The 25,337-nt window shown below is 32.3% G+C and overlaps 1 protein-coding gene and 1 long non-coding RNA gene across 2 annotated transcripts; one reads left to right on the forward strand and one right to left on the reverse strand.

Moving 5' to 3' along the window:
* The first annotated feature begins 397 nt into the window (after nucleotides 1-397).
* On the forward strand, nucleotides 398-2,200 carry LOC122594410 (fasciclin-like arabinogalactan protein 2). The gene is made up of 3 exons (XM_043766873.1): nucleotides 398-794; nucleotides 1,174-1,689; nucleotides 1,832-2,200. Exons 1-3 carry the CDS (start codon nucleotides 398-400, stop codon nucleotides 2,128-2,130), a joined length of 1,212 nt encoding a protein of 403 aa, XP_043622808.1. The 3' UTR covers nucleotides 2,131-2,200.
* LOC122594411 lies at nucleotides 672-13,958 on the reverse strand. The gene is made up of 3 exons (XR_006322985.1): nucleotides 13,738-13,958; nucleotides 1,172-2,267; nucleotides 672-755 (listed from the first exon to the last, which is right to left on the reverse strand). It is a non-coding gene; the product is annotated as an uncharacterized LOC122594411 (long non-coding RNA).
* Nucleotides 13,959-25,337: the final 11,379 nt, after the last annotated feature.

The following is a 25,337-nucleotide window of genomic DNA, read 5'->3' on the forward strand; positions in this document are numbered from 1 at the left end:
ATAATTGTACATTGTATTGTAAAATATGTATTTTTATTATATATGGCTAAAAAATATTGATGGGTCTAATATGGACAACGCTATTTTAGCTATAGTGATCGAACGTCTCTCTCTTTTTTCCTTATATTCATTTCTACAATTGCAATAATTCAAAAATGAACAATAATTTTCGGTGATTATTATATTCATTTCTGTTGCCATATGCTGGATCTTAATTTGCCACTATGGTCTTAATACTTGCATGATAATGTTGACAAGTTTCAAATAGAAATATAAATATATAAATGTACACACACAAATCTCTTGCACCAAAATACATCACTCATCACTCACCACCCTCTTGAACTTCTCTCGTTCACCACCCCAAACCATCATCGGCGGTCGCATCTCTGGCAAAATGCCGATGTTGCCGGCTCTCACTCTCTCCTTTCTTTTCCTCCTCTGTCTCTCCACCACAATAAATGCCCATAACATCACCCATATCCTCGACAAAAACCCAGAATTTTCAACCTTCAACCACTACCTCACTCTCACTCACCTAGCGGGAGAGATCAACCGTCGTCAGACCATCACGGTCTGCGCGGTTGACAATGCCGCAATGTCCGCTTTGGTTGCCAAAGGCCTGTCACTTGTAACTATAAAAAATGTACTTTCTCTTCATGTCTTTGCTGACTATTTTGGATCAAAAAAGCTTCATCAAGTCACTAAAGGGTCAACCTCCACTGCCACCATGTATCAAGCCACTGGTGAAGCCCCTGGCACCACTGGTTATGTTCATATTACTGATGTTAAAGGTAATAGTATTACTTGGATATTAATATGGATCCTACTATAAAAACATCCCAGTTGGACATAAACACCCACTATACGGCGATGAGTATGCTCGTATACGTTAAATATCAATGTATACTTACCGCAGTGGGTATTAAACACTCACCATTAGGAAGTATACATACAAGAAGTATGCATTGATACTTCCCGTAATATTGATATTTCCCGTATGGTATTTTGACTTTTCTGGTCAAAGAGAGTATATTTTCTGTATAAGAGCATACTCACGTATATTGGGTGTTTATGCCGAATTGATACGTTTCCAATATTTATCTAAAGGTACATATAATACAGGTACATATAATAGTTGCTTTTAATACATATATTGTACCAATCTTACAGGTGGTAAAGTTCAATTCACTCCAGAAGACAATCCATCCCAAACCGACGTCGTTTTTGTCAAATCCATCTTAGAAATGCCATACAACATCTCTGTAATCCAAATAAGTTCAATTCTAAACTCGCCAGAAGCCGAAGCACCAACTTCAGCACCAGACCTAAACTTAACATCATTACTACAAAGAGACGGATGCAAATCGTTTTACGATTTATTATCAACATCTGGAGCCATAGGTACATTTTTAAGTACAGTTGACGGGGGAGTAACTGTGTTTTGTCCAAGTGATGATGCCATTACTGCCTTTGCACCAAAATATAAAAACTTAACGGCAGACCAAAAAACGTCTCTGTTATTATACCATGGTGTTCCGGTTTATAATTCAATGGGGATGCTGAGATCAAGTAATGGGTTGATGAACACGTTGGCTACGGAAGGCAAAAATAAGTACGATTTCACCGTGCAAAATGATGGTAATGATGTGAAGTTGAAGACTAAAGTGGTGACTGCAACAATTACAGGTACTATTTTGTTTTCTTTCTGTCTCATATAAAATGTCTAACGTATACTATATTTTAAGATGTTTTTAATTAAAAATGGACTTTCATAAACTTAATTGATTAACTAAACCATTATGCATGTTTACTTAAATGGAATATATAGGTACAGTTGTTGATGATGAACCTGTTGCGGTTTATAAGATTGATAAGGTTTTGATGCCACGTGAGTTGTTTAAGGGTGCAGTGGTGGAGGCGGATGAGCCAGCGCCAACACCTAAGGCCGCAAAAATGAAAAAGAAGGCGACGAAGAAGGGGGATAGCGTGGAAGCGGAAGCACCTGGGCCGGACTCTTTGGATGACTATCATGATGATGATGCAGCGGATCAAAAGGCTAATTCTGGTGAGAGGGTGGTGGCATCAATGGTTTTAGCTTTGGTTCTCGCTGTCACATTCATTTTGTAAATAACTTTTTTTCCTCTTATTCATTCGTAATGTTATTCATTCACATAATCAGAGAGAGCTCCATCTTTAACCTGGGCGTTTTTGCATGCTTGTAAATTATCTGATGGTCTCCTATAAACAAATACTCTCGTAACAACCTGCAGTAGCAAATATACATGCAGAAACAACTGGCCAAAAATTAGTTCATACATATATATGCCATAACTATACTAGATGTAAATAAGGGACTTGCAACAATAAACAAGAAGGAAACTGATGACAAACAACAAGACATACAGTAGATTTCTGAAATTCATCAAAGCTGAACATGTAAGCCAAAAACATCCATATACTGCAGACAAAATTCAACCATAATTTAGCTGTTTCTATAGCCTAAAAAGAACACACAAATTATTGATACAGCACTGACTTACAAGTCATTATTCCCAAAAAGTTCAAAAGCACTCAAAATTTGCTGCTCAAACTCACCCCTCGTGAACATGACCACATTTATCAATTTAGCTCTCTATAACATACTATTGGAATAAGAAAAAAACTACCAGATATATCATAAAACCGCATGCAGGTGACCACCAATCTAAAAAGTGATCCTTAAGGCAAGTTGCAACGACCAATATCAAGAAAGCAATCTGTGTTACATCAACGATCACCGGAAAAGCCTCAAAAGAAAAAAACATGTTATATAGCAGGTTATGAGGGGTTCCAAGTACAGGATATATAATGATAATACCCAATATGGCAAATACCATCAGAGAACAAATCTGCCACGTGCAGATGATTGATGTTGACTACAATACCTCCAAGGAACAATCCATGGTGTTGGAAATCACAACAAAATAAACCATATCCAGAAAGCAATCTACTTTGACACCAATATCCTTCATACACCTGGTGAATCTCAAAGGACAAACAGGTTGAAGGGAATGGTGAGGTATTCTAGTAAAGGTATCGCAAGTCGCCAAAGGTGTGGTAAACTTGTAAGATAGTATGGGAATGGCAAACAGCATAACAGAAAAATAAGCCATTGCAGATGATTGCATATACATTTATAATGAATTTAAAACAAAAAATACATTTGATAGATGTGCATAAACCTCCGACGCCATAAAGGGTTTTCAGTTTTGACTAGCCTTATGCCAAGTACAAAAATGAACTAGAACCACAATATCTACAATTCGGATACATGGCCAGAATACCTTGTGCAGATTGACATAAAAGGCAGCATCAGAGAAATTGCGTCACACAGATGCAGCAGAGCATTTATACTCCAAACCATCCTGTGATAAAGGGCATGACAGAAAGACTACTCTTGGCTGTCGGATCACCTTGAAAACTAGGCCAAAGGCCAATTCTAGATTTATATGGCTCTAAGAATAAGTGTATACAATGAGAATGCATATAACATATTTGTCGCATGTTGCTCTCAATTAGTTGGTATGTGAAGTAGCACGCTCCATTTATACAGGTTCGTTACACTTACGATTGATTATGCTGAATACCAACCAGATTTTACATGATATATCCCAGATTACTGAAAACACATAATTTAGATATCAGTCATTGTGAAACTCTGGAAAGGAGTGTGTGCTAAGCCATAACTTAAAGGATTATAAGAAATCAGCTTACAAGTTAGTCAAAACACACACGATACAGATATACAACATATAACTTGTAAACACATTCAAAGATTATCAAACATTTTCCAAGTAGGCTCGGATGGGGAAATTCTAAAGAATCTTGTATGCTTTATACAAATTTATTGTTTTACATACAAAGCTATATGATAGTGTTTTTATGTTTTAAAAAACAGATTGTGTGCTATATATATCCCCATTTCAGCAATAATCAAAGGCCATGCCAAATGGTTAGTGAAGGTAAACCATATACAATTTCTTGTTCACATATTACGTTAAAGTTCCCTTGGCTCTCACATACACAGACAAATCAATGTGCAAAGATTTTAAGTTCTAACTTTATAGCATAATCTTCGAATAGAAAATATTCTCTCAGAATTTATCAGAAATCCATATTAAAAGTCAGACAACACCTTTTTATTTGAAAAGAAGTTTATACCGTTAATGAGAGTCGGCAAAATCACAGATAGCCTGCAACTTGGGCATTTAAGCACATATATTTGGTACATGATACCTCCTAACTTGTGAAAAAAGGACTTCCATATAATAGGGAGCATTCTACTGCAGAAAGACACTCAAAATGACCAGAAAATACCATGTTTATACAAGAGTATATAGTTTAATAATCCTAGTAACAACATCCTAGACAAATGTCTAAAGCAAATACTCGTATTAACTGAAAAAATATGTATAGACCATCTTCGGGCTTCCAATAAAAACTTACAAAACTAAAAACAAGTCCACCCATAGAGATGCAGCAATCCTGTAACACAGAAGACGTTTTCAAATTTCTGTCCATTGAATAAGCCGACCAAGAATATTCATAGATTACAAATGGTTAGTTTATAAACCACAATGTAATGGCTTGTATAAGAATAATGATACATTTGCCAAATACATCACCCACATAATAAGCATTGTCAAGTCAAAGATTACCATTTTGATTTCAAACAAAAATTCAATGCCTTTGAAAAATCAGCATAGTCAGAGAGAACTCTTTAACCTGGGCATTTTGCATGCTTGTACATGGTTGCATGGTCTCCTATGAACACTCTCATAACAACCAACAGTAACAAACTCACATGCAGAAACAAGAAATTACTCCATACATGCCATAAATAAATTAGATGTAACTAAGGGGCTTGCCACAATTATTAAAAAAAAAAGTGGGGAACTGATGAGAAGCAACAAGACATGAAAAATATTCTGAAATGCATCAAAGTTGAAATGTCAGCGAAAAATATCCCATTTACTACAGAAATCTCGACCATAATTTAGCAGTTTGCATAACCTAAAATGAACACGCACACAAATTATTAACACAACACTAAGACTTACAAGTCATTATGCCCAAAAAGTTCAAACACATTCAAAATTTGCTGCTCAAATTCACCCCTGCTAAGCATGGCCACATTACTCAATTTAGGTCTCTAACAAACTATTAAAATAAGAAAGACCTACAAAAGACATTATTACCCACAACTCCATGCAGGTGATAACCAATTGGAAAAAGTGACACTTGAGCCTTAAGGCAAGTCAAAATGGAAGGACCAATATTGAGGAAGCAATCTGTGTCACATCAACGAGCTCCATAAACCCAGAAAGCCTCAAAAGAAAAACGCATGTTATAAGGGAATTCCAAATCCTCAGTGATTAGACAAAATATTACAATCAAGATTTTGTTCTATCCTTCGCCTTCATGTTTGATTTCCAGATTTTAAAAATAGAAGTGCCAACGGGGGCTAACTTATAAGTGCACTTGGGCTTACAAGTGTCTAATGTTGCATGCTTCACCAGCCTACATAATGTGAGAATGCATTTAAAGATCATAACTTGCAGATGCAAAGCAATATGTAAAAATACTTGAATACAGGCATTTTCAAAATACTTATGCAATATTAAAGACAAAACCCATTAACACAAGTCTCTAGAAGATGCATAAGTACTTAAAAGCAATCATATAATCAATCATTTGGTTAGCAATTATATAATCAATCATTTGGTTTCTGACTCGTACAAACGGACTAACCAAAAATATGTACTTGGCATGAGCAATATATCACTAAGAATTGTTAGGTCACATATCCGTCAAATATCGAGTATTCAGATCATTTGAAAATCACCCCCAAACAAAGAACACCTAAAATAGGTAATATACTTCTGACCACACTCATAATGCCAACTGATATAATGTTAATACCCAACAAATATGGGAAATACCATCAGAGAACAAAATTGCCATACGCCGATGATCAACTATGACTAGAATATGTCCAAGCAGTGACCCACAACAAGCCATAGTGATGTAAATCACAACAAAACGGGCCATATCGAGAAAACAATCCATTTGACATCTAGATCCTTCATACACCTGGTGAATCTCAAAGGACAGACAGGTTGTAGGGAGTGGTGAGGTATTCTAGTAAAGGTATTGTGAGTCCTCGAAGGTGTTGTAAATTTATAAGATAGTATGAGAATGGCAAAAGGCATATGAGAAAAAATAAGCCACTGCAGATGATTGAATATAAACCTGTTCAGCTGTTCTAACTAGCAACCACAGGACAGATGTAAGCCAATGGTATGCCATCTGGATCAAGAAAGATGTTCCCCCTACGTCAAAAACCTACCAACAGATGAATCATAATGAACAAAACAAGTTGATGCGGCCATTGGGGGTGTTCTAGTAAATGTATTCTAAGTCCTCATGGGAGATTGTACGTGTTTGACAGTACAGATATGGTTGACAGCTTTCCAAGGACAACTCCATTAAAAATGTTAGAGAACAAAACAAAACTATACAAGATGGACACACACCCAGAAAAGCAATCATTGGTGCCAAAAACAATTCTATCATTAAAATACAAAGCGAAATTATAAAAAGAATAAGTTTACAAAAGAGTACTTGGTATGCTGATACCCTTTGCAATAAAAAAGATACCCAAAATAATGAAAAAAATGCAATGAGACTAAACAATAACAAAAGCAACGAATATAAAAGTTAAAATGAAAGTAAGTGATTTATAAATGAACCAAAAAACACTTGACAAAACTCTTAGACATATGTCAACTGAAAAAATGGTAATTCCTAAAGGACTTTAACAAACAGCCCAGAAGAAAAACCAGCCATCTGCAGATGATTGAATATCATAATTCACAACTCCAAGAAAGTGACCACCAATAGGCCAACGTAGGTCATATCAAAAAAAAAAATCCTGTAATGTCAACAATCTCCAGACGCCTGACAAACCTCAAAGAACAAAACAACACATAACAGGATTTAAGATGCTCACATGGAGGGATTCCATGTCCTCCTAGGGAAAGGCGACACTTCTCAAAGAGTATAAGAGTGTTGGACAAAGTGGCTTATTGAAAAATCTCATTTAGTAAGTCCGAAAGAGATGGTGTTTAATGATTGAATATCACGACATGTACCTCTAAGAAAGCACCTACAAATGGACCATAGTAAAGCCGATGGAAAACTTCAGCTAAGAGACCCCATACTGAGAAAGCAATTCATGCGACCAGTGAACCTCAAAAAGTCAAAGGACAAAACAAGTTGACACGGGTGTTGAGCTGACTTGGTTATAAAAATTGCAATTCCACAAAGGTGAGGTGACATTTGTCAGATAAGATTGTAGTGTCAAACTACAGGGCATGTCATAAATTTCTGTTATGAGAAAGTGAAGATCAAACAAAAGTGTAGAAGTGAAGGACAAAAGACACCATTTATGCTAGAACTAATCTCGCGACTAAAATGCCAAATAAAATAGGCATGTGAGTCGTCATCAACCGAAGGAAAAAGGTTATCCACGCATAATCCAGATCGTGAAACTTGGTTATTTGTTCAAAAACAAGAGTATGCGAGTCAAGATCGAAAAACTTGGTCACTTGTACTAAACAAGACTATAAGAAAAAGGGTTAAGTGCTACAGAATGTAGCTAACTATAACCGAATATCTATAGTGTGCATGATGATTGAATATTATCACCCATACCTCCAAGCAAGCAAAGATAGTATGGGAGTGACAAAGTTCTTAAAAACCAATAATGGAACTAATGAAAAAGTAACTAGGTAAGTAATCATCCAACTAAAGGATCAGAATCATGCCAAATGACATAAAGTTAATGACCAATAAATTTTATACAAAAGAACACATCACCCACATGGAGATAATTGAATATTATCACCCATGCTTCTAAGCAAGTAGCCACCAATCTCTTTATTCATCAAAGGTAAGGTGGCACTTGCAAAGATAGTATGGGAGTAACATAACATATGACAACAAAGAAGCCATTGCAGATGATTGAATATCAATACCCTCCAGAAAACAGCAAAGCAACCATGGGCCTGATGAAAGTAGTAAGTGATACTCTAAGCAAAGGATCAGAGTATGCGGACTCACATAAAGATAATGACCAATAAATTCGGCAAAAAACACGACAGCCATGTGCAGATTATTGAACATTATCACCTATGCATCCAAGCAAGCAGCCACCAAAATCTTTGTTTCGGTTAAGAGATTGCATCTAATTGAAGGTGGGTTAGCACTTGCAAAGATAGTATGGAAGTGGCAAAGTTCTTAAGACACAAACAAGCCGTTGCAGATAATTGAATTTCTATACCATCCTCAAACAAGAAACCAATAATAGGACTAATTACTTAATGAGAAAGTAAGTTGTCACACCCCACCTTAGGCGGAATTGTAGGATATGACGAAAAGACATAACATAGCACATGAAATTTATAATAGAGTTATACTAAATGAAATCCATAAATGTAATTCCCAAAAGCGGGATAAGACTAGGCAACACGCCCAACGAATAGCAAATGATGTAGCAAATAGAATTCAATGTTCAAATGCAACTAGGAGTCCATGAAGGATCTCTTTATTAGTCTTCCTAAAGTCCTTATACTCAGTCTCCTTAAGCATTGTTATTACCTGAAAATGAATGCTCGAAAATGTCAACATAATGTTGGTGAGTTCGTAGGTTTAAAGTAATTCAAATGAGTTTGTTGTGCATGATATATAAAGTTTGGACAATAGTGTAAATATAAACATGTAGTAGCATGTATGCATACTGAATACTGATCAATGCCATCATAGTTATCCAACAACACAATCCCCATTACTCCTGCCAACAACTCAATCACACATTAAATACCAACAACTACTAGCTGGAGTATAAAGATGGTCGATAGTTATCCAATAGTCTTCAATAGATATCAACAGACATCTATTGCATCATAGAAATCAACACAAGCAAGCTAACATACACATTTTATAAGTACACGTATATGTCCAATAAACAAATTAGTTTTGGCACAGCTAGTAAAGAAATAAAAATATTTTGAGCATCATTTTCCCCCAAAGAAATAATACAAAAAGGGGCCACGAAACTCACCTCAATCAGTAAGCAGTTGTGCAAAGTCCAACAAGGTCGCTAGAATCTACACAACGTATATATGAACAAGTTACAATTATGGACATGGTCAAAAACCGTCCATTGTAACCCGTATTTGATGATATATATATATATATATATGTGGCTACTTTGAAAATATTCCCAACTGATTTGTCATATATTATTAAGTTACAAGTCACATAACTTAATATAGAGTATTTGTTTTAATGATTTATGATTTAATTCTACAAGCTCTTATTCACTGAAATTTTTGGTAACTTTATCTATTTTTTATTAGGATGAGACGAACAATCAAGTTTTCAAATCTTAACTACTGTAACCTTAGAGTGATATAAACTTACATGAATTTTACTTAATTTATTTCGCACGTTAACTATTTTTAAAAAATTCCATAATCACAGACTAGTCAGAAATTTCACTGTTTGCGCGCAGAAAAGTTTTATAAATGTTAAGGGCCTTCGAAGCTTCAAAAAAAATCCAAATTTTTACTGTACACTCTTAACATCTTAAAAATGTTTCTGGAAAAAAATAAACTTCCAGTTCATAAAATCGACCAAGATATGACTATTTGAAGTCGACTCAAATCTGTTCGGAAAACTCAGATTTGCGCAGTTTTCTTATAAAATTCGTTTGACAAACTTAAACTTCATATTTTGACACGAAACCACTTCCACCAGAAAGTAGACTTTCTGAACTTAATTTTAGACACCAAAAACGTGACTTAACCATCTTCCATGACCAAGATACGACCTTTCAAAGTTAACAAACCGAATCTGTCCATCTGTCCAGATTCTGAAATAACCCAAACTTACTATTTTAAAAACTACTACAACTAATATTCATATATAAACTTTCAAATCTTTCCAACACCTATTTACATCTGTTATTATGATTTTCATGCCTTCATAATTGAATTTCTCTAATTACATTAATTATTATGATACAATAAATACATAAACTTTTAACATTAATATGATTTATACTTCAAGCTTTTGATTTAACCCTAAAAAAAACCGTTTCATTCATTATTATAAATATGCCATAATATATACTCATCAAATAGGTTACTTATAAATAAAGATTAATAAATAAAAAATATAGTTATATATATAAAAAATAAAAGATAAGTAATTTACCCCAAGATTGATGATCATTCCTTAAGATACCAAGATTGCTATGACAAAGAGTAATTAAGATTTTGATGATGGTGCTCCATTTTATTTTGTGTTGTTCGATGGTAGAAGAAGAAAAAAAAACAAAGGGTTTTAGTTTTTATTTTAGGATATTTCATTTATATTTGTTATAGAGATGAGTGTTTGAGTTTGGATATAATTAGGCTATATTATTATTATTATTATTATTATTATTATTATTATTATTATTATTAAGAATAATTTAAATGGGATGGGATTGTGACTCCTCAGCCGTAAATTCCAATTCATAAGGTTGGATGGATATGTTTTGTTATTTAAAATAAACTAGTCAAATTGCATTTGAAATTTTTAATTTGTTTTATTTATTTAACTTCCAATTTAATTGTATAATATAACCATTATTATTATTATTACTATATTATAATTAACCTTGATGATTATAAATTTTGACTCACCATTAAATAATGTATAGAGATTTATGAATTTCTCGAAATGAATATGACATATAACTATATGTCATGTAAAGTGACTAAATCTTAAATTATTGGAAAATAAAATAATAGTAGTCACATATTAGAATGATCACACATCTCTACGTTTGTTATACTATGTAGGCACATTGACTAGTCAAGAAATTAAGAATGTAAGTTACAGACTAAAATAAATGACTGGTTTTGGTGACGGATGTCACATAAGGAATCCTCCAAGTAAAGGATGACAATCATGCCAAATGACATAATTATACTAAACCAGTAAATTTGGCAAAAACCACAATAAAATACAGCAGCCACGTGCAGATGATTGAATATTATCACCCATACTCCAAGCAAGCACCAAGCAGCCACCAATCTCTTTGTTTCAGTAAAGAGATTGCATCTCATCAAAGGTGAGGTGGCAAGTAAAGGATCACAATCATATATGCCAAATAACATAAAAAATAATGACCAAAAAATTTAGCAAAACCACAAATAAATAAAAAAAGTAGCCACGTGCAGATGATTATATATTATCACCCATACCTCCACAAGCAAGTGGCCACCAATCTATTTGTTTCAATAAAGAGATTGCATCTCATTGAAGGTAAGGTGGCACTTGCAAAGATGGTATGGGATTGCCAAAAATCATAAGGCAACAAAGAAGCCATTGGAGATGATTGATTCCATTACAAATGATAGAATATCTGAGAAAGTAAATGATCCCAACTAAATAAAAAAGTTAAAAAACCAACATACATCCGAGGAACCAGGTTGAAGCGACTGTCAGGAGTGGTTTAGTAAGGGGATTCCAAGTCCTCTCATGCCAGGTGATACTTGTTAAACACTATGAAAATATCAAACAACATCGATGGCTTTCCAATATATAATACCCAGAATTTAAAGCTAGATATATCTTAAGACCCAACGTACTGAAAACGGAAACAAAGAAGTCATTGCAGATGATTAAATATAAATACCCTCTGGAAACAAGCAACCAACCATGGGAACCCATGAGAAAGAAAGTAATCCCGACAGCATAAAAAAACCAACATACACCCGATGAACCTCAGTGGACAAAACAGATTGAAGTGACTGTTAGGAGTGCTCTAGTAAGGGGATTCCAGATTCTCTCTTGTCAGGTGATAATTGTGAAACAATATGAAAACATCAAACAACATCGATGGCTTTCCAAAATCGAAAGCACAGAAAATTTCTGAAAGACATTATCTCTATAGTTTCATGAAGTATATGCTACATAATTGGTACCTTTTCAAAATGCATACCGACAGGAAGGGTCCATAGTTACATCGAAAAGCATACCCACCGGAAGGGTTCATAGTTACATCGAGAAGCATACTGGCAGGAAGGGTCAATAGTTACATCGTGACATACCGACAGCCAAGGATGTATAGTTACATCGTAAAGAATACCCACAAGAAGGGTCCATAGTTTCATAGAGAAGCATACCGACAGAAAGGGTCCATAGTTACATTGTAAAGCATACCGACAGAAAGGGTCTATTGTTACATATAGAAGCATACTGACAGGAAGGGTCAATAGTTACATCGTAAAGAATACTCTGAAGGAAGGGTGCATAGTTACATCTTAAAACATACCACGGGAAGGGTCCATAGTTTAATAGAGAAGCATACCGATAGAAAGGGTCCATAGTTACATCGTAAAGTATACCGACTAGAAGGGTCCATAGTTACATCTAGAAGCATACCGATAGGAAGGATCAATAGTTACATCGTAAAGCATACCGACAAGTAAGAGTGCATAGTTACATCATAAAGCATACCCACAGGAAGGGTCCATAACTTCATAGAGAAGCATACCGATAGAAAGGGTCCATAGTTACATCGTAAAGCATACCAAAAATGCACCCTCAAAGTAAATGAGGCAGCCGTGTGCAGAAGATTGAATATCACGACAGATACCTCCAAAAAGGCATAGACCAATGGACCACGGTAAATCCGATGGAAAACTACAGCAAAGAGACCTTGTATTGAGAAAGTACTACAACCTACTTACACGGTTATACTTAAAGGACAAAATAGGTTGACACAAGTGTTGAGTTGTTCTAGTGAAATGATTGGAAATCCTCAAAGGTGAGGCAACACTTGCCACATAGGATGGTAGTGTCAGACTAGGGGGCTTGTTAGAAAACTTCCCATTTGAGAAAGTAAAAAGCAGAGAAAAGTGTTGAAGTCAATGACAAAAGACGCCATTTACACTAGTACTAATCTCACGACTAAAATGCCATAGAAAATAGGCATGTAAGTCGTCATCAACCGAAGGGAAAAGGTTGTCCACATATAATCCAGATTGTAAACTAAAACAACCCCAACTCAAAATTAAATAAAATACGGCAACAAAAAGCATACAAGTTAAAACTAGAACACATAATATATTTCCAGGAGACGCCATACATTTTGTTACTAATTTCCTTGTGCAGTTGGAAACACACTCAAACTGCTCTGTAGTCTTTCTTCTAGTAAATATAATCACTTTTTCGGTTTCTAAATTGTACTAACCAGAAATATGTATTTGGCAATAGTGATAAAAAATGCTAAGAATTTTTAAGTGACATATCCATCAATATCGAGTTTTCAGATCATTGAAAATTCACCCCCAAACATGATACAACTAAAACTATAAATAATTTCCGATAATTTCTGAGAAATTTGATATAATATTAAAAAATTTCAAGAATTTTCGATAAATCCCAAAAAAAAGTTACACATATTTCAAAAAATTTCAAGAAATTTGAAAAAAAAAAAAGAGTTAATTTTTTTTTAACAAAGATATCCCTCCCAAACAAGCCCTAATAATAATAGTTTCTTAACCAATCTAAATATTGAAAAAATCAAAACTTGAAGTAAAAAAAAAAAAAAAAACATAAATTAGAAAACTTAACTGGTGTACGGCAATGTAGATCCATAAATCCTTCGATTTGCTATTCGACTCTGATGATTAATATTCAGCAGTTTCTTTAATAATAAAATATAAATAATTGATTGATTGAACAATTAGTATCATTAGGGTTTTGAAATCAGAACGGTTGGATATATATATATATATATATAAAATTAGGGTTTTGAAATCAACCGGAATCAGTTGTTCGTTAGGGTTTTGAAATCAGAGAGGTTAGAGTTTATAACAAGTGCGGGTGAGAAGTTGTATTTATAGTTTTTGTAGCCCAAAGCGTTGGATGGACGCGGGATTGGCGTTGGATGGACGCGGGTTATTTTTTTGTAAAAATAAAAACAAAGTTATTTCCTAATCAAAAATTAAAATACCAATTGTTCGTTTAAAATTATTATTTATTACTTTTTGTAATTTGATATCGTATATATAAATAAAAAAAATAATATGATTTTTAAAATGTTAATTATTACACTAATTAAATATATTTATTTATGTTTAATTTACATCATTATTAAACTCAAGTTTAATAAACACGACCTACTAATCATCTAAAATAAAAAATAATTTCAAATAATAATATCATAATTTTTTAGTAGAATTATGTGTATTAAAATTTTACATCATCATTATCATTATAAAAGATATAACATACATATTTCACTAACCATTTTCAATATAAAATATTTTTTAAATATTAATGATCCTTAAATACGAAGATAAACAAAATTATCAAAGCAGTGTTTTAAATACCGGTTTGTACTGGTCGGTATTACCCGGAATACCGGATATCGGGTAGTACTCCGGTACAACTATCCCTGTATTTTGTCTGATATTTTCGATATTCAATACCGGCCGGTATTTCCAGTATTTTGATTTATTTTTTTGAATTTTTTTTAAAAATATTTTTTGATACTTTAATGCTATGTTTTGTTATTTGTAAACTTTAAAACTTATATTTTGTTATGAAATACCTATTTGGTATTACTTTTTAGTGGATTGTACTTGTATTTTGACTATTTTCGTTAAATTGTAACAAGTTTGTAGGATTTCTATAAAAATAAAAATACAAAAATTAAATTACCGTGCTGGTACGTACCGACCGGTATACCGGTAATACCGGTACCGGGTACCCGATCTACGACCAAAATACCGGTATTTAAAACATTGTATCAAAGGCTAATATGTGTTAGTGCTGTCGAAGGATTGAATGCAACATTTTATTTTATTTTTAACTTTTCAAACAATACTCATTGGATTAACTCCAATTCTATAAGTATGGCTATCAAACTTAATAAGATATGTGTCATTGATGTTAGGAGTATTTTTGAATGATATGACGGTAATGAAGATAGGGGGTATTCATTGATAACATGGGCCTAAGCCCTTTTTTTTTTTCTAGACGAATGTCATGCAATACGGTGAAAATGGTGGTGATGGCGAAGACGAGCAACGGTGGTGGCAACTGAAATCAACGACGAGTGGTGTAAATCGTGATGTGATATGAGTAATGTAGGTACTTTAATAATATATAGATAGATATTGTAAATTAATTTCATTAAAGATATATTGGGTTTTCGAGTGGTAATATAGTTTTTTAGAAATAAATAGATATTAGTAATGACATTTTAGATAGTTTAAAAATAAAAAATTCAAAAAAGTACAAGGAGAAAAAAAGAGATTTGTCTTATATAAAAGGAAAGATTTACACAAGTGATTTTCTTCTCCCAATAAATATAAAACAGCCCCTAAAATTCATTTTTAAAAAAGTCTCAACTATTAAATGAAAAAACTCTTAAATTGTGGCCTTGGGATTAAATGATGACCTCATCTGCCTTTTTTAGATCTATTAATATAATGTTACTTATTAAGTAATGAATCAAAAAAATTACGTTCCAATTTTTTTTTTTTATCTTCCTTTACGTATTCATCATTCATAAATTCTTAAATACTAACGGAATATTATACTTCATATATGTATAAGTTGGATAATTAATCAAATTTGAAGTTTGAACATTCATGGCAGTCATGATGTGGTGTTGTATTATCATGTGTGAGAACTTACATATGTTGAATTGATGACGGTAATCTGTCATTGAAATCATTGGTGGTATTTCATTATGGAATTCGAGAAGTACGTCCTTTAATGATATTGCAATCAATACTTAAATCAATTTCGTGGTTTGAACATTCATGGCAATCATAACGTGACGTTTTTATGTATATATTTTCTTCGTAATGGGTCCCACTAAATTTGTCCAATTTTAGATTTTCAAAGTCAAATTTTACGAACTTTGACCGTAAATATTTTTATTTTTGTTATATAATAATTGTTGAAAGTTATACCAATGAAACAAACATCTAAAACACAATCAATTCATATAACTTTCATCAAATATTATGTAATACAAACAAAAATATATATGGTCAAAGTGCGTAAAGTTTGACTTTGAACATTTAAAAGTGTACAAGTTTATAATTTAGCAGTCTTAGTAGTCTTCAATTCACGCTTTGGTCTTTAGTTAGTGTTTTCATGGTTTGTTACATGGTGATTATTGACAACAAACCTATAAAGCTGTAAATTTGGGACACTTGCTCCTACTTTAGTGGTTTTTTGGATTTGAATTGTTGAATAGTATTATATCCTGATGTTCGTATTTACTGTTGATGTTTTAGTCTAGCGGGTTAAGAATTATTCAAATCTATAAAAAACTTCTATGACAAAGGTGTTGCAGGTGTAACTTTATAATCAATGGTGAGTTCAAAAGATTATTAGTCAAACATAAGAATTCAAATAAAAAAGCACACGAGAAGCCATCGATTATTTTTTTTAAGAACAAATTTGGGCCGGTATATCTTTTCATATGGCCAACTTCAATTCCAGAGTAAACATATATTGAGAAGCCACTGATTTTCCCTTATTCAAAAAAACAATACCAAAATATATATAATTTTTTGTGCGTAAACAAGATAATGATACCTGTATATATATAGATTATATGATATGATATGATTCTAAAAATGATTTGATGTTATTATTGCTAAAAATGGTTAAATTTTTTTTATTTTTAACGACATTATATTATACTCTTATTCCTAAATTACAAATATGCCTCGAAACCAGAACTCTTGAAAAACCCCTTATTAATCCACCCCCACATATGTGGAAAGTAAGACTCGAACTCAGGTAGATCATCTCAAGGTCAAAAATCTTACTAATGGGCCACCAACCCCATTGGCTAAAAATGGTTAATTAGGGTAAAAATTTGTATATATTATATACATATGAGCAATAGTACCTGCACGTTACGGCATAATTTTATAACTACTTTTTTGGATAAATTTATTGGTTATAAAGTATGTTAAAAATATAGATTATGAGATTTTGTCGATTATTTTAAAATCATATACAAAGATCAATGTTAATTAAATTATAATCAATTACAAATTGATAACAAAAATAGTGATCTAATCTAATATAATAAAGCAAAAAACAAACCAATATAACATTTATACATGCACTAAATAGTGTTGTAGTGTGTGTAGGGACAATTTAGGAATCATAAAGATGCTAAAAGGGCATTTTGAGAAAAAAATATGTTTAAAATCTTAATCCAATTCTGTTTATAAAAGGGTTAAAGATAAAGATATATTCATTCCCCATATATTTATAATTTAAGTTAATATTATTAATTCTAAATTTTATACAAATATATCCATTAACGATAATTGTTCTATTTTGGTGTTAACTATGCTAATAAACACAAATATGGAGGAAAAGTTTGATATATTTTTTAAAAGTCTTAAACTATTAATACCCATAGAACGGATATTGTACGGTTAATTAGGATAAAAAAAACCTGTTTCCAGTCTTACTAGGGCTACACACAAATATTTAAAAGGACATATCTCAGCCTAAATAAAGTTCCACGTATCGATTAAAAAGAACATTAATTCTGTTTTAGGTTTTTTTTTTTTAACATTATTCTATCCTACTCTTAAATTACACGTATGTTATAAAACCATGACTCTCGAAAAACGCTCGATTAATCCATCATCACAAATGTGAGAAGTGAAACTCGAACCCAGGTTGATACTTCCAAGGTCAAAGATATTACCAATGAGTCACCAACCTCATAGATTTTGAAAATGTATTTCATAACAACTTTATATGATGGTAAATTATATGTTTATATATCCATAACTTTTAATATATTTTTTAATGTATTTCCCGCGTATTACGCGGGACAATAATCTAGTTTTGTAATATACTAGCTAACCCGGGTTAACTGATAAACGCTTTGCAAATGAACCAAATGATACTCAGGTAGCTTTAAAATATGTTGTCATATTAAAATGTATAATAACAGCGTTAAATAAGTTGAAAAGTTGTGATAAGTTATTATGTAAAAAACGAAACTACACAGAAACAATAGTTGTGTAGTTGTGGACACATGATTAAACACATTCGGTTGGCAAAGAACAAAAAATTAAACATTATCTGGGAAAAAAACACCATACTTTTCGGCCTATTATAACAAAAAAAATAAGGTGATTAAAATCTTACATAATAATGTGAACATTTAATAAAAATCTATATTAATAATACATATTTAAAAAAGGATATTTTGAATTTTAAATAAAAAAAGTATGATGATGTCATAATTAAATTAAAAAGATGTGTGGTAAGACAACTTTAAAAATATCTTATGTAATCACAATCTTTCTTTATTAATATAATAGATAGATGTGTTATATTTAAATTATAGTTTCTCTAACTATAAAATAAAAAAAAGTACTGAAGTGAAAAAAAAAAGAAAAAAAACTATATATACACCTCAACAAGTATATTTTGTCATGAATTATTGAACGAAATGGTAGCACAACTGAGCAGTGACAAATCAATTTAAAATATATAGCGATCTTATACATTTGTCGAAAGCCTTCGATTGAAAATGACACGTAGCACCTGAATTAAAAGTCGAGTGATTAATTAGTATCATCGTGAATTCAAATTAAATAACACATTGATGGATCAAAATATAGGATTACTTTTTGAAGATTAATTTTGCATTCTGAATAATTAAAATTAGATAACAAACTGTAACAAAATCAATTCAAAATATATAGCGTTCTTATACATTTGTCGAAAGCCTTCGATTGAAAATGACACGCACCTGAATTAAAAGTCGAGTGATTAATTAGTATCATCGTGAATTCAAATTAAATAACAAATTGATCGATCAAAATATAGGATTACTTTTTGAAGATTAATTTTGCATTCTGAATAATTAAAATTAGATAACAAACTATAACAAAACTGAAAGATAATGTTTAAATTTAATTATGTTGGTTGATATTACAATAATGAGCTATTTGAATTTTTGGCAAATATATACTATATAAAAAATAAACAAGTAGAATGACAATAAAAACACTAATCAAAGTGATTTTATGACTTAATACTAACAAAATGTATGTGTGATTATTTGTAGTGTGTTCTCAACATACATGAGTATTGCATTGTATTCATGTCATATCTATATATATATATATATAATTCTCTATCTCAAAGTGCATACGTGGCATGGTTCTTTGCTCGCCACATCATCTTTTTCCTACGTGTCATCTTCATATCGCTTTGCTTTAAAATCTCGACACGCTGCCACATGGACCTAATATATATGCCATCTCATAACTAAGTTGTCAATTTATCTAAGTAATTGTCACGTCATTCATATTAAAAAAATGTTGCATACAAAAGTCGAACCCGTGTGGATCGTGATTCGTGAATAAGTAAAACACTTATACTATTTGGTCTACAATGATGATTGTTTAATTTCTTCCGACCCCCAATACTTATTCTTCAATGTAGGTAGCACCGCATACTTGCTTCTTTCAATTGGTTGAATTTATGAATATATATCTTCACTCAAGCAAATAATGAAACCGAACTTAGAAGCTAAAAATTTCTTCATTTTTATACTATGAAAGGTATACTAACAAGTATAAATATATCATGATTTAAGGCAGTCTTTGATGTTTGAAGACATTTTTTTTCACTTAATTTATATTCACATTTTGTTTCAGTTGATTTATTATTAAATAAAATCTATTGGTTATTTTGGTCCTAACCATTGGAATGAAAAGAGAACAAACAAAGCAAGTTAAATGAAAAAATAATTATTTGATTTTGCGAATAACTTGGTCAGTGAGAAAAAAAAACAAAACTTCTGTATTTTATTTGATTGAACAGATGAAAGGACAAGTTCAGAGTTTGACTTTTGTTTTTTTTATTGCATATTTTAACACATGTAGTTTAACTTGCATTTTCTTATTTTGTTTCAATGCATTGAAGTAGTACGTAGAATCCAGGATAGGAGTACACGCGGAGGCGGATCCAGGAATTTCTTTAAGTGGGGGCAAAAAAAATTTACTAGATGATTGACAATCCTTATTAAAACCATTAAACATGAGCGGAGAAAAAATACAACGAATAGCTTATAAATAACATCAAAACTGCCTCAAAACAAACAAAATTTCGAAAAAAAAAACAATGAACACCTATAATATAGCAGCAAAACAATCAATTTACTGAAATAAATAAAAAACTTCCAAATAGGCAATTTACTAGAAAAAAAACTGCGACAAACAACAATGGTGCAACAAAAAAAAGCATAGAAACTAACATTAAACAAAAAAAAAAAACTAAAATCATTTATATGCTACAAACAAACAGTTTTTTGGTTAAAGAAAAAAAATTAAGAATTTAGAAACAAACAATCCGATACATCCTTTAAAATAAAACAGGGGATCTTTTTATTTATTTATTATTTTTTTTCTACATTACATAAATTGCTACTAATGATAAAAAAAAATCAAAAATTTAGACATTTAGTCATATAACTTATTGCAACTTTGCAAGTACTTAAAGTTATTGCAACTTTGCAAATACTCAGGGTCATACTTTTAACAAAGTAACTTGAATATTAAGGTTTAGAAAATTGTAAGTTATGTTAGGAATTCCGTTGATCATATTTAAAATTGAGTTTGTATAATGGACAAGTGAGGAGCTACAACATAATGGAGCAAATAAGGAGAAAATGATTTGATTGCCTTTGTTATGTTTGTTGTTGAAATATTGATGATACTAATACTAATGTTTCGTGTTTCTGTTATATTTTCACACTATGTACAATCAACTTTTAATTGTGTAGATTATTATAATTGAAGGAGTGGGATGAGGGCATTACAAAATTGAGTTGGGGGCATTTTACTAGCATTTGGGCTTTCACTAAAAATTTAACATTGACAAATCTAATTTATTTGGACTCCATAGGGGGCATTACCCCCCCTTGCCAACACTATACATACGCCCTTGAGTACACGTGTAAGAGTTCGAGTATTGAATTCTTAGTGACAATATGCAATTAGTACATATATATTCTCTGCTTGAATCTATTACAACATTTATTTTATGATATATATTCATTCATCTAAATCCTTACGGCATAATTTATGAAGAATCGACAAGAAATAAATAAACGTGCAACGCACGAGACTAACCTAGTAAGATTATAAAATAATAAAAGATTATGTCAAATTATGGTTTTCACAACTGAGAGAAAAGACAAAAAAAACTTGCACGCATTTCAACTCTATGGATATTTAATTTTTTTTTTTTAAAGTTAGTTTCGATTCAGACGTGTTGGAGACAATTTTAACCAATAATTCGTTGGACCTCCAACCCCCTACTCAAATACCTTGAAATGAGAAACTCAAGACTCGAACCCGAGACTTTGGAAAAAACTCACATCCGAGACCCACATAGTGAATTTAGAAGATACCTCTGACCAACCCACCTAAGTGGAGTTGGTTTCCATGGATATTTAATAAAAAGAAATAAATATAATCCTTATATAATATAAAAACTGAGTTTTCTGAATCAACATTGAAACTTTCCTCCTCTTCTTAATCTCTATACTTAATGTTATACTCATCATGATTGACAGTTAATGATAATGATGACCCTCAATTATGCATATAGTAATCTCTCTTCTTAATGGTGTCTTATTACTGCAACACTAAATTTTTACATCCGATCATGTTCCTCATATTAATGATTTCTTACTTGTGGTTCATTGTAGTCTATATTAATGATCACTTTTTTTGGAGTTAAACAATCGTTTGAGATTCCAATCTTTTGGGATTCTACAATCTATACAGCAACAACAATAAAAACATATAAATCATCATTCTCAAGCAATTAATTTGGCTGCAAAAAAAGGTATGTTTTCTATCTGCCTATATCTAATTCTCATTGAATCTCACATCTTTGGTGAACCCGTTTAGTTTTTCATCTGCATATTCAGATATGTTTTCTCAAGATTAAATATATGTGTTTCATTTGTTTAATCCGAATTCTTATATTACTATTTGCTTTTAACAAATTGATACTATTGTAGTTGTTATAGGTTGTTTGATTTTGTTGCTTTCCGATTATGTGGGAGACTGGGTAAGGTTTTTCTAATCAGCAATTACTCTGTTAATACTAATTACATTTACGTAAAAGGGAATACAATTGACCCTTGAGGGAATTTATAGTAACCCTTCTTAAATCCAATTCATGGTATCTTAAAATATAGATGCTTGCTTACTATTCCTTTAGTAATTATATGTACACCAGTCTCCTTCCGTTCATTCTGGTGTTAAATGGGAAAAAATATCCAGGTTGCCAATAAATGTTGAAGGAAGATGGTGATGTTTTTTTTCTGGACCAGCTGGAGGAAGGTCTGATGGGCCTGCGGTGGTGACGACATGCCTAAAGTGGGATGTCGAGAATATACAAGAAAGGTACATGAGTACTGACTTTATTGTATTTATATGTATTACCCATGTTTGTAACTATATTTTTCACCAATTCTTATCTACATACCTTTAATAGGAGCAATCGCATCGAGTTTTGAGGATATCATGATAATGTAAGTAACTATGTCTAAATGTTCATGTTAAGGACAACTGAATTTTGTTCATTTGTTTCTCTAGGTATGCTGCAACTTTAGGTAGCTCTCTTGCCGACATACTGAATCTCAGACCGGTATTCAGGCTGTTGTTTACATAAGTGTTAAATGTTTGTTTCATGTATGTTTTTCATGATTCGGTATTACAACTTACTTTAAAAATAGATGGAGGTGCTTTTTTGGAATTGATATTGTATCTTCTTTAGTAATGAGAATGTATGTTTTTAGATATTCTGATGAGGTTCAAAAGTTAGGAGAGATGGAAAGATGTACAGGTTAGAAGGCCAAATTGTGTTAATGGTGGTCAATTTTAAGGTGTACATGTTGGATAAGTGCATTGATGAGGTTTAGATCAGCCAGTTGCAGAAACCCATTTTATTTTAACTTACTGTTGGTGATGTTAATGTTGTGTGACAATGAATGCAGACGTCCCATAAAGAAGCAAGGATGATATGCTATATTGTAAATACTGCAGAATATCGTCATAAAACGGTCAGCCTTGATTTGCAACAACTTGATCAGTCCATTGATAAAAGGTTTGCTTCCCCTTTCTTAGCTTTATTTGGGATACTGGAATCTGGTTGCATGTGGCACCGTACTTTAGGTACTTCTTTCCAGTGAGAATCAACATACGTGAAGGGTATAGAGGATGATGTTATTAAATGCGGTACGAATTGGGTAATTGGTCAAAATGATCTTGAAAACTAAGTTTTCACTGTTATAATTAATTTTTTTTTTTTGAAAGCACTTTAGGAGGGTTGTGACATGATGTATGCATTGAAGATACAAGCTGGTTGACTTTCAACCTGGTCGACTTATTGATCCTCTTTCTTTTCAGATAGTTTTATTGTTTGACCCATTTTAACTTGCTTTAGATTAAAAACAATAGAACTCAACCCGCCTATAAGTGAGTAAATGGGTCAAAATTTCCAGTTCTATAGATATCTTCTAAGAAAAGAGATAGAAATTCCGATCCCTCAGCTATTAAAATGGGTCAGTTAAGGTTGTTATAGTCTCACATGGGCAAAATCAAGAATTAGTTAAAAGGGAATGGGTCAAATGGGTCGCAAGTAGCCCAAGTCTGCATACAACCTTCTAAATACTTTATTATAAGATTAGGTTATTACTATCATAAAATATATATTTTCTTAACAAAAATTAGAATTAATACCGGTGTGAGTTTGCCCCGCCCAAGGTATGCTTATGAGTCATATACTATGTTCATTGGTTATGTTTTTACCTCTAACTCCAAAAAAGCTTTATTTGGCGAAAAAGTAAATTAAGTGGCTAACAACATCCCACTATTTTGACCAATAGGTATAGGCTGCAACCTGCCGTGTCTGATGGAACTGCAAATACTTTTATGAGACAATGCATGGAAAGGTTGGAGAAATGACCAGCAAAAGCTGTTGGCCAAGCAACTTGAGGTAACACCCCTATATACCCAATGATTAGCTGTTAGTTAAATGAATTTAAAGGTAACAAATGTATATACAGGTGGCTAACTTGATTGGGCTGAACCAAAGTTAAAATTTGTTGAGAAACAATTTCCGCAGTAGTGACAAACGAAAAGCATGAACACCAGCTGATGCATTTCGACTTGGTCACATGTAAAACTCGGACAAACGGATTACATGATGTACTTCTTTTGAATTGACATAAAAGATGTTTTTAGGAACAAGGTTGGTGGAAAAATAAACTTAAGAAACCATAAACAATGCACCCATTACTTTTAGCCTAATAATTTAGAAACCTGCCAACCATTAATTTAGTCCGTCCACACCAGGTTAAGCTGCAAATCTGAAAATAGGAATTGCTGAGATTAGTTGGGGCAGTGCATTCTTGGCCTCAATCAATCCATGTTTTCACTCCACAAAAACCTTACTACATCTTCCTTTCTTAGAAGTATATAATGAAACTACACATGTACCATCAAGCATTATAACAAAGTCTTATTCTCGCACCAATAGTGATTAAAAATTGATACAACAGTTTATTCAAATTACACTACATGGATCTAGCGGACCCGTAGCCCAGGCTACCCCTAGACTCCATGTAGTTCCGCCTATGAGAGTAGCCACGCAATTAAGAAAAATGTACAATGGAGAGAATTCGCAATCCAAACGGTCCTTTACCTTGAAGAACCTATGAACGCTCCGGCTGGAAGAGGTCACTAGGAGAAAATCTATTAGGCAAAAGACTCGAGTTAAGGGAATTGACCCGAAGAAACCAAAGTTGTCCTTCATTAAGAAGAATGTGATCTTTCTTACGTTCTACTCTATTTTATAATTTATATATAGTTTTTGCACAAAAGCTTTGAGCTGGGGTTGTAGTTAGAGGCTTGGAGCTAGAGCTTGGATATGAGGTTATGAGCTAGAGCTTTTATTTCAATCCTTCTTACACAAGCTTTTATTTTGAATATTTAGCCTTTTTTTGTGCCTTTTGTATAAAACAACTGACTTATTTTTTTAATGTGTCATGATATATATTGTTATTTTGCAATGATATTTTTTTTATTTAAGCATTTCATCATCTTTTCTTGAATTTGAGCATGTTTGGCAGGTATTATGTC

Source organism: Erigeron canadensis, chromosome 3, assembly GCF_010389155.1.
Source record: "Erigeron canadensis isolate Cc75 chromosome 3, C_canadensis_v1, whole genome shotgun sequence".
Classification (NCBI taxonomy): Eukaryota; Viridiplantae; Streptophyta; class Magnoliopsida; order Asterales; family Asteraceae; genus Erigeron; species Erigeron canadensis.

Excerpts from the sequence above, each read along its gene's own strand:
- LOC122594410 (XM_043766873.1), top strand. The coding sequence starts at position 398 with ATGCCGATGTTGCCGGCTCTCACTCTCTCCTTTCTTTTCCTCCTCTGT. Across the intron at positions 795-1,173 it reads TCATATTACTGATGTTAAAG|GTGGTAAAGTTCAATTCACT; the intron begins GTAATAGTATTA and ends CCAATCTTACAG. Across the intron at positions 1,690-1,831 it reads GGTGACTGCAACAATTACAG|GTACAGTTGTTGATGATGAA; the intron begins GTACTATTTTGT and ends TGGAATATATAG.